Source organism: Cucurbita maxima, unplaced genomic scaffold (assembly GCF_002738345.1).
Source record: "Cucurbita maxima cultivar Rimu unplaced genomic scaffold, Cmax_1.0 Cma_Scf00017, whole genome shotgun sequence".
NCBI classification, from domain to species: domain Eukaryota; kingdom Viridiplantae; phylum Streptophyta; class Magnoliopsida; order Cucurbitales; family Cucurbitaceae; genus Cucurbita; species Cucurbita maxima.
The window spans coordinates 1,417,673-1,428,548 of NW_019272033.1; the positions used below are offsets into that span (position 1 = coordinate 1,417,673).

A 10,876-nucleotide genomic window follows, 5' to 3' on the forward strand; every position below is an offset into this window, starting at 1 on the left:
CTTTATAAAATTAATAATTTTTTAGTCTCTAAATCTGAGTTTGTATGCCAAATTAATCAATGTATGGTCAAGTTTGTAATGATTTTTTTAATTTATGCATTAACCATTTAATCCCTATGTTTAAAATGTATAACCATTTTGTCCCTATTATTAAAAAATAATAATAATCTATTAATATTATGCGACCATCTTTATACGTGATTACAGTCTTTGAAGTTTAAGAGCGCATTTAATGTATAATCAATTTATCGATCTACACGGGTAAGAGATCTCATTTTATTTCAACCATAATTTTCATGTAATATATATATATATATATATATATATATATATATATATATATGTATATTATAAAAAAAAAATATACATCAAAATAATAGTTATAATAATAATTCATAAATAAATAACTAACAAGTATTACTTCAAAATAAAAAATAAAATAAAACTTATCCACCTCTCTTCACTAATCTCTCATTCCAATCTCATTCTCTCTCCTCAACCCACCGCACAATATGAAACGGTTGGTTCAAAAATAAATAGAAAAATGTAGGAAGAAAAAAGTATAATGACTTTCAATAGTTATAATTATAAGAAATTAATTTAGGATCCCATTTTCTTTCCTCTGTTCAATATTTTAATTACAGATTAGCAAACTATCAATTAAAATTGACCAATAATATATGTTTAGAAAATAAATAAGAAATGATGAAAATTTATTTATACAATCCGAGGTGATGAGGAGGGAAAATTGGGGAAAGATTTGATAACATAATTTAAAAATAAAATTCGAATTATTAGAAGACAAGAAACTCCATTAAATTTTGTCCAATAACAGTAATAATAGAAAATAAGATATTTAGTGAATATAACATTCTTTATTTATATATATATATATATATATATATATATAACATTTTAAGACTTTTAAGAATGGAACAAGGTAGATTAGAGATAATGTTATGGAGTTCAAACTTGAAACTGATGTCATGCGTTTACATAGGTTGACTCGGATTTCAAAGGATGAAATCAAACTTTCATTAAAGATATATTCGTGACAACGACTTAAGCTATCAAGGTAAGTGGTCTTACTATCGACATGGTTATATTTGATGTTGACATGTGCCCCGTGGTTCTGCACATGTCATATATACTGATAATTATGATATCTGTGAGTCGGTATGCTTATATTATGTTTATGTTATGTTATAATATGTGAATTGTATGACAATAATTATGGTACGATGTGTTCAAAGATATGTTTTTTATAGGATACGAGAAGGATGCACAAAACGAAATCTAACGATAGGAGTAAGATACGTTCATGAAACGTTAAGGTTAGGTTACATACCGGAGTGCTATGGATAGGGGAGATTGATGAAAGAATATGGTTATGATATATTGTGATGTGATATGTTATTTTTAGATTGTTTTGTGTGAACATTGAGGTAATTGTTGTATGAATTGCTCGATATGAAACGACATGTTAAAAGCATGGAGCGTTATGTTATGTTTTCTAAATTGTACGCATACAGCATATTATGAATGACATGATATCACGATAAATGAAATGAAATGTAACCCCGTTAGAATTATGTATGATATGTAGACTGAAAAACTGAGAAATGAAATGTTAAGCATGAAAGATGATAGCGGGATTATGTTCATTAATGATAAAAGTAGAAATATTGAGACCTCATGCATTATGTGTGTTCATGCATTGGGGGATACCCATATTCCATCACGAGGGTACGGACGCGTACATCCAATGGCAGGACAACACATAATGCATGTGTGTTCATGCATTATGTGTGTTCATGCATTGGGGGATACCCATATTCCATCACGAGGGTACGGACGCGTACATCCAATGGCAGGACAACGGTCATTATGTTTTGCATAGCGCCGCCGTGACGATTACTAGTTCTAGCGGGTGTCCGCCCTAGGAAACTTCCCAGTGTATGCTCGTCCGAAAAGTAAGGTGGCCCAGCGATGTGCGAACTGACTGGTGAGCCCATACCCACATGTATGGGCTGTGTGTAGAGTATATGGTACACGTCCAAATTACCCGTTAGAACAGCACCGTAGGAAGACAGATTGAAAGAGAGGTCCCATCATCTCATCTGCATGTGATTGTTGCATTTAACCCCAATACTGGGGTCACTCAATAAGTATTTTTTTTTAAATACTCAAGTCATGTGCTACTACATTTTTTAAGTTAAGGCAAAGCATTCCTGACGACGGCATCGTAACTCAAGACTATGGCACATGCATAGGAGAGTAGTATTTATTTTCTTAAACTTAGGCTAAAATAGGATGTTTTTAACTTAAACGCTTATTTATTTTATTTAGTCTTTTGTTGTGTCGTTTTAAAATTGTTTTTGAAACAAGTAAGTCCATGAGTTTTAAGATAAATGTTATGTTTTATGGAATTTAAATGAAGTTTTTCGCATTTAATGTTTATGATACGTATACAATACGGACCTTACATTAAGTAGAGAATTTCGAGTCGTTGCATTTCATGAAAGACTTAATTGTTATAAATTTTAAAATATAAATAGTAAAGTGTTATAAAATTGGCTTATAAGGACTTAATTGTTATAAATTTTAAAATAGAAATATTTAAGTGATATAAAATTGTCTATAAAGACTTAATTGTGATAAATTTTAAAACATATTAGTGTAATAAAATTGGCTATAAGGACTTAATTGTTATAAATTTTAAAATATAAATACTAAATTGTTATAAAATTAGTTACTAATTAAGATAGTGGACTAATGGATTGTTACATGCTTCTTAGTGTATCATGTCCATCAGATTCTCCTTAGTTTATCTCTGAACCACATTTTAGTGAGAGAGACATCACTTTAATAACATTTGTTACGACCCATGCCCAGGATTCGGATAGGGATTTGGAATTCATATACGACATACATCTTAGAAAAATTTCCAAAAGGCCACCCATCATACAATTGCTTCAAGTAAAGCTGATATAACCAAGAGATATTAATCATACAACATACATCAATGAAGATGTGAAGAAAATGTTGTTGAAATTATCAAAAGACATTTCAATTCATGCCACATTGAAGAACGATGAAACTTCATTGTTATAAATTTTTGGTGGATTACAATTTAGAGTAATTTAGAGTTATTGTATTTCATTAATGTATTTTAAGACTTTGTATTTACTTTAAAGTTACATTTATATCGTGGCTAATTATAGTCATAAAGTATAAATGTTACAACTTTTGAGGCTTAAGCCATATGTTAACTTTGTAAGATAGACTTGGAAAAATGTAGGAAAATGAGCATTTGTGCTTTTCGTGGCTACGTTTCTTTGCAATTATATGTAGTTTAGGTTGGATGTAGAATCATTCAAGCTTGACATGATCAATTTTGCTTGTGAAGTTATTCGAATCTCAAACAAGTGTTCTTGCCTTGAAATATTCGATCAACAAGGTAATCTGAATCTTACTTCACTTGTAGTGATTCTTTATCATGTGATATGAGAGCTTTCCCTTGGGCCAATTTCCTTATCATTTGGCATTAGAGCTTTCCCTTGGGTTGATTCCTTATCATGTGATATCAGAGCTTTTCCTTGGGCCGATTTCCTTGTTGCCTTAAGTAGTAAGTTTAAATTCTTTTAAACATTTCTTAGTCCTTATATCTTTAGGATCGCTCACATTCAAATATGGTGTTGGTTCATTTATGTACCTCTTATCTACTCTATGTATAGATTCCAAAAATTAAAAAAAAAAAATCATTTTCAAAAAGGGAGATGATATAACTTGGTTAGAATTGAATGTTTGGGTGGCTGTTAGAGAGAAGGGATTTGAACATGCATGGAACTGACAGAAAATTTTAAAAAAATTTAAAACACACGAGAATATTACATGCAAGTTTCCATATTTATTGCATGGCTGTGTATGATCATCAAACTAAACCATTTAAAAGCTGCCCCACATGAACAGTTTAACGAGCTTATTTTTTGGAAACCCTTCTGAAAATGAAGCAAACAAGAGGTTTTCAATATGAAACATCATGTTGTTAGGGCAGCAATTCCCTTCCCCGAGGCTTTAGCCTTGATGATGAAATATTCTTTCACGTTCACTCCTTTATAAATGGGAGTCTGTAGGGTTTCACTCAATGGCTTACAATAAGGTGCTACGTATAAATGACCTGGTGGATGAAAGAAATATGCCATCGACATCGTAGTCTTCTCAGTCTCTCGTATCATCACCCGGTGAGGAACGCTATGAAACCGCCCGTTCGATATAATTTGGAGGAAGTCGCCGATGTTAATGATGAGAGCGTCTCTCCTCGGAGCCAGCGGAAGCCAGCCTTCTTTCTCGTTTAAGATCTGTAGCCCCTCTCTGCGTGCCTGGTGAAGCATGGTGAAGAGGGAGGTGTCAGTGTGGGCCGCGAGGCCCATGACTTTGCTTGGTTCAGGGCATGGAGGAAACGAGTTCAAGCGCAAAGCCAAGTGGGGTTTTCCGGTGGCCGGGTCGATGTAAGACAACTTCTTCACCATCTCTTCATCGGAGACGCCAAGATACTTGAAGATTAAGCTTATTAGCTTATCAGCTAAAGCCTTCATTTTAAGTTGGTATTCTTCCACTTTATCACTTGATTAAAAAAAAAATGAAAAGAAAGTAAGAATCCAATCAGCCAAGATTTAGAGTAATAATCACTTAAACATAAACCCTAAACCCTAATTGTGTACATGCATGAAAAAAGTTGCATGGATTTACCAGAACGGTTGGTAGTCCGATGGCCAGAGTTTCTTAAAATCATCAACCGGAGAACCTATGACGGTGAATCCTTCATGCCACATCATTTTGTCATGATGCTTCGTTAATCTGGCCATGCAGTAGCCGTTGGCGGTTCCGGGAACATTTAATGTCTTCATCTTCTGGCTTTTTGGAAGAGCGAAAAGACATCGAGCCACCTCCTCGGTTTCTGCTGTTAGGGTTTTCGGGATACCATGATTAATCAACTGAAACATTCCCCACTCCTCGCAGGCTTTCCCTATGAGCTCCAACACATTGTCGTCGTTAAAATCGACAACCGGGATCGAGACCGTTTTGTCCGATTCGAACTTCTGCGATGATTCATCGAGGTGAGGCCATACGTGAGATTCAGGAACAGCCTCAACTGTGCTGAGGTCCAGAGGAGTCAAAAGGCCTACGGCAGGAAGCTTATCCATATTTAGGTAGCTGCACACAAAAAGCCAATGAGATTAAGATCAAGGTATGTTGAAATACTAAGCTTACTTCCTGCTTCAATTTATAAACTTAAAAAGAAGTAGTAAATCAAGTTCACCATTTATGGAAGGATGGTTGCTTTTTTTAATGTTTAATTTATAAACTTAAAAAGAAGTAGTAAATCAAGCTCACCATTTATGGAAGGATTGTTGCTGTTTTTAAGTAAGAAACAAAGAGAGTAATTTAAATTGAATGTCTAGGGGAGATTAATGTTTTTGCAAAAAAAAGAAAGAAATAAGGTAAGAATGGATTGTTATGGAAGGTAGTTTAGGTCTTTTTTATAATTGATATGCCTTGGATGCATTGAATCAGGCATCGTTCAAAATGTGAGATTTCCGACGAGCAGTGAAGATCACGCAAGGTATCTAATTCACATGTTCCCTCAATCACCAAACCCTTTTCCACGCTTAGTAGTGCAACACCCTTGAGAGAGGACATAACTCCCAAATGAAAACCCTTTTCGTGAACTTTGCTGGCGCACGGTAACTTTGCGTCCCTAGCCATAATTAGCATGGTCCTGGTCTACAGTCGACAAACACATAGGAAACAGAAAAAAAAAATAATAATACAGAAAAAAATACCGAAAATAAATTTGAAGGAAAGTGAAATCTTCTTCCCTTAGGTTAGGGTTAGGCTTACTGCTTCAGTGGCAATCTTCTCTCCTTCCTCTTTCTTTGTCAATTGAAGTTGATCTGTTCAAGTCTGTCCTCCACGACCCTTCTTCCTTTCTTGCGTCCTGGAATGAAGACGATGATTCTCCTTGTTCCTGGGAGTTCGTTAAATGCAACCTCATCAATGGCAGAGTTATCGAGCTTTCCCTCGATGGGTTGGGGCCAGCAAGGAAAATCGAAAGAGGGTTTGAAAAAATTGCAGCATTTCATGATAAGGACTTAATAGTTTAAGATATCTTGCTCCTCTTGATTAAGGAAATGTAGGCCTTGGTTTAAGGTATCTTGCTCTAAGGAGATATTGCACTGCTCAATGAGTTAAAATAGTTGGAAGAACAGAGTTGGGTACGGGGTAGATTTTAATAATATGTTTCCTCAGTGTTTCCTAATCTTATGTATCTAATTGAGGTGGGTAAATACATTGTTGAACCATTTAAAGTCATAAATAAAAACATAAAAGATTAAATAATATTATTATAACATAATATTAAAGCTATAAATATTATATAATAACGTTAAATAAATGCTATTATAAGTTAAAAATAGAATAATATTTAAAAAAAAAAAAGTGCTATAAAATATTTTCATAACATATATAAGCTATAGTTTCATAATTTATTATAGCATCCATTATGGACGTAAAAAAACACTATAAAAAATCTCAGACTTTTAATAACATAGGTCGCCAAAACGTATGAGAAATCTATAAAAAGTTTACAATTGCGTTTTTCGTAAGCTATCGTATCTATTATTTCTTGTAGTGTTTGTACCGATTTGATCCTGAGTCGTGAAAATGATTGAGTTTGCTCTTGAATTCGTGGAAAGAGCAGTGTAGTGGTTGGGCACTGATTCGAAGAAAGAGTCGAGAAAAATTTATTCAAATTCACAAGAGGCACTTGAGGAGGTGGAGTAGGTCGAGTTTGACTCAAATACTATAAAGCCACGGTGTTATATTTTCTAACTCTAACTCTTCCGTATTTAATTTCAAAATTCTTTTTAAGATTTATTGCATTTCTAAGTTTTTTTTTTTTTTTTTTTATAATGGTTTATGGTTATTTCTTCAACTATTTAATAGAAAAATTAATCACTTTAAATATTTTTATTTAGGGTTAAAACTCTATTCATCCCTCTACGGTTGCCATTACTGATCCAACATTATACAACTTGTATGTTTATTATGACATGAATAACTGGAAGAACGAATTGTTTCTTATTAAATGCTGAGGTTAAAAGTCACGAGGATCTCATGCATTTATGAGTGTCATGTATATCAGGATACTTCCCTGTTATGTTATATTAAATTGGACGTGTAACTTTGATATTTATGTCTGTCATGATATCATGCGGGTCTGATTATCATCTATTTTAGTTGATGTAGCCAAGAGCTTGGAGGAATGTACTGTGCCATATTATTTGACAAAGTAAGAATTTTGCTTATCGATTTAACCTATAACCTATAGTACAACTGTAAGTGTAAGTGCACTATCTCTCATTGAAATGTTGTGATATTGGGCTAAGTTACATGATCGAGCTTGTTTTCATTAGTTGTCTTGTTGTGGTATTATTTCTATTTTTTTTTAAATGATTGTCCCGACAACATTTAGCCAAGACACAAGACCACCAAAGAGACGGTCTTTTCCTCCGAAATAGGAGTACTGAAGACCGTGGCAGAACACTTTGTTCATCATAGCAACAAGATCAAATTAGTTTATACTAAGAGGGTTCTCGTGTCTTCCAACATATCTTATTCATCTTTCTAACAAGATTATGATAATTTCTGTCTTAAATTTATTTAATTTTACTTTGGTTAACCTAATATAGTTAAGATAACCTAATATTTTAACTATATTTAATATATTATAGCTTTAATAAAATGCTATTAAATGTTTTTATAACAATATATATATATATATAAGTTATAGTTTTATACTCTATTACAGCATCTATTAAAAACTGCCCCCACATCAACAGTTTAACAAACTTATTTCAATTTGAAAATGAAGCAAACAAGAGGGCTTGGAATGTGAAAGATCATATTGTTATGGCAGGAATTCCGTTCCCCGAGTTCTTGGCCTTGATGGCGAAATATTCTTTCACGTTCACCCCTTTATAAATGGGAGTCTGTGGGGTTTCACTCAATGGCTTACAATAAGGTGATACGTTTAAATGACTCGGTGGATAATAGAAAAAGGCCATCGACATCGTACTCTCATCAGTCTCTTGTATCATCACCCGGTGAGGAATGCTATGAAACCGACCATTCGATATAATTTGGAGGAAATCACCGATGTTAATAATGAGCGTGTCGCTCCTCCGAGCTAGAGGAATCCAACCTTCTTTCTCGTTGAAGATCTGTAGCCCATATTTGCGTGCCTGGTGAAGCATGGTGAAGAGGGAGGTGTCGGTGTGGGCCGCGAGGCCAATGACTTTGCTTGGATCAGGGCATGGCGGATACGAGTTCAAACGCAAAGCCATGTGGGGTTTTCCGGTGATTGGGTCGATGTAAGGCAATAGCTTCACCATCTCTTCATCGGAGATGCCAAGAAACTTGAAGATTAAGCTTATTAGCTTATCAGCTAAAGCCTTCATTTTGAGTCGGTATTCTTCCATTATATCACTTGATCAAAAAAAAAAAAAAAAAAAATGTTAGAATCCAATTAGGGAATATAAAAATTGTTGGGATTCAGAGTAATAACATAAACCTTAAACCCTAGACCCTAATTGTGTACATGCATGAAAAAAGTTGCATGGATTTACCAGAACCGTTGGTAGTCTGATGGCCAGAGTTTCTTAAAACCATCAACTGGAGAATCTAGGATGGTAAATCCTTCATGCCACATTAGTTTCTCATAATACTTCGATATTCCGGCCATGCAGTAGCCGGTGGGGGTTCCGGGAGCCTGTAATGTCTTCATCTTCTGGCTTTTTGGAAGAGCGAAAAGACATCGAGCCACTTCCTCGGTTTCAGCTATTAGGGTTTTTGAGATACCATGATTAATCAACTGAAACATTCCCCAATTCTCGCAGGCTTTCCCTATGAGTTCCGACACATTATCGTCGTTAAGATCGACAACTGGGATCGAGAGCATTTTGTCTGGTTCGATCTTCCTCGATAATTCATCAAGGTTAGGCCATAAGTGAGATTCAGGAATAGTTTGAACTGAGCTGAAGTCCAGAGGAATCAATTGGCTTGCCGGAGGAAGCTCTTGATTAGACATATTTAGGTAGCTACACACAAAACCAATAAAATTACGATCAAGATATATTGAAATACGAAGCTTACTTACAGCTTTCATTTATAAATTTCAAAAGAACTTGTAAATCCATGGAGGATCCAGTTTTGGCAAACTCACCATTTATGGAAGGGTTATTGCTTTTTTTTTTTTTTTAAGTAAGAAACAAACAGAATAATTTAAATGGAATGTTTAGAGGAGATTTGTTATTGTAAATAAGAAAGAAATAGGATAAGAATGGATTGTTATGGAAGGTAGTTTAGGTCTTTTCGATAATTGATATATCTTGGATGCATTGAATCAAGTATCGTTCAAAACGTGAGTGAGTAGTGGAGATCACGCAAGGTTTCTAACTCACATTCCCTCAATCACCAAACCCTTTTCCACGCTTAGAAGTGCAACGCCCTTGAGAAATGACAAAACTCCTCCATGAAAACCCTTTTTGTGAACTTTGCTGGCTCACGGACACTTTGTGTCCCTAGCCATAATTAACATTGTCGTGGTCTATCGTCGACAAGCACATGGAACCGTCTACAATTGTATGATGTTATGTTATGTATGTTATGTGATGTCCTATTATGTCATGCTATGTCATGCTACATGAAACCATGTTATAGATCTATACTATACTAATGATTATGCATGATGAAAGTCATGATCAGTATTATGCATATATAACATGTTGTTTCTTATTATATTCTATAATTAAAAGTCATGATGACTTCATGCATTTATGTGTATCATGCGCATCAGGATACTTCTCCATTAGATGCATAATTTCGATATTTATGTTCGCCATGATATCATGTGGCCTTGTTCCTTTGTAGTCTCTAATGACGCATAAGCACATTTAGCCCATCGAGCTACGAGCCCGCCTAATAGGTCCATGAGTCGTGTGTGGGGAAGTATCACACATTCAACCTTGACCGGGCTAAAAAGATATCAAGTTCATGCTTAGATGTTTTAAGAATGATAGGTCTCATCATGTATGCATGTGTTTGCATTACCTAACCCCATTAGTGGAGCTACTTACTAGTATTTTTCACGGCTTTCATTTTCTTACTAGAATTTATGTTATGACGTTCACGGCACTATCTATTTTGTATTTCTAAATTGAACGTATAAGTCCATTGCTTATAATAAGAATTTTTTTTAATTATTTAAAAAAATATGTACGAAACTATTTTTAAAAATTATTTTTTTTATTTTGTATTATTTCATAAATATTTTTTAAATAATAATATATTGGCCAATTATATTGTCACGTCATTAAAAATATTAATAAAGTCAATACTCATGTTTAATTGTTGACTTGTATTTTCCATGTTTAGGTTTTTTCATTAAAGTTTAATGATTTTTTTTAATTAATTAGAGAGAATTGAAAAAATTAGGAAACATAATATTCCTTTAAATGGAATTCTTATTAAAATTGTGGATCACAAACACAAAAGAAAACTAAAACATTTATAATATTTTTTAATAAAATAATAAGAAAAATATACATTTTTTGCCCCTAGTAATTCTTTTAATATTTTAATTAATATATGTTCGCCTTTGTGGACGTGACAACAACACTTTTTGCTAATGTTCTTCCATAATTGCCCTCTAATAAAAAATCATACATTTGCATGATTAAATAATAAACCATTCAAACATTATTAAACAATATTAAAAGTTTAACACACAAAAAAAAAAAAAAAAAAAAAAAAA

The 10,876-nt window shown here is 33.7% G+C and overlaps 2 protein-coding genes across 2 annotated transcripts; both read right to left on the reverse strand.

The window, feature by feature from the left end:
* Positions 1–3,946: 3,946 nt before the first annotated feature.
* On the reverse strand, positions 3,947–5,222 carry LOC111492352 (gibberellin 3-beta-dioxygenase 1-like). The gene is made up of 2 exons (XM_023141665.1): positions 4,753–5,222; positions 3,947–4,626 (listed from the first exon to the last, which is right to left on the reverse strand). The coding sequence occupies exons 1-2, from the start codon at positions 5,205–5,207 to the stop codon at positions 4,041–4,043; spliced, it is 1,041 nt and encodes a 346-aa protein (XP_022997433.1). The 5' UTR covers positions 5,208–5,222; the 3' UTR covers positions 3,947–4,040.
* A 2,657-nt stretch (positions 5,223–7,879) lies between these two features.
* LOC111492344 (gibberellin 3-beta-dioxygenase 1-like) lies at positions 7,880–9,209 on the reverse strand. Its single transcript, XM_023141656.1, has 2 exons — positions 8,691–9,209; positions 7,880–8,550 (listed from the first exon to the last, which is right to left on the reverse strand). Exons 1-2 carry the CDS (start codon positions 9,149–9,151, stop codon positions 7,965–7,967), a joined length of 1,047 nt encoding a protein of 348 aa, XP_022997424.1. The 5' UTR covers positions 9,152–9,209; the 3' UTR covers positions 7,880–7,964.
* Positions 9,210–10,876: the final 1,667 nt, after the last annotated feature.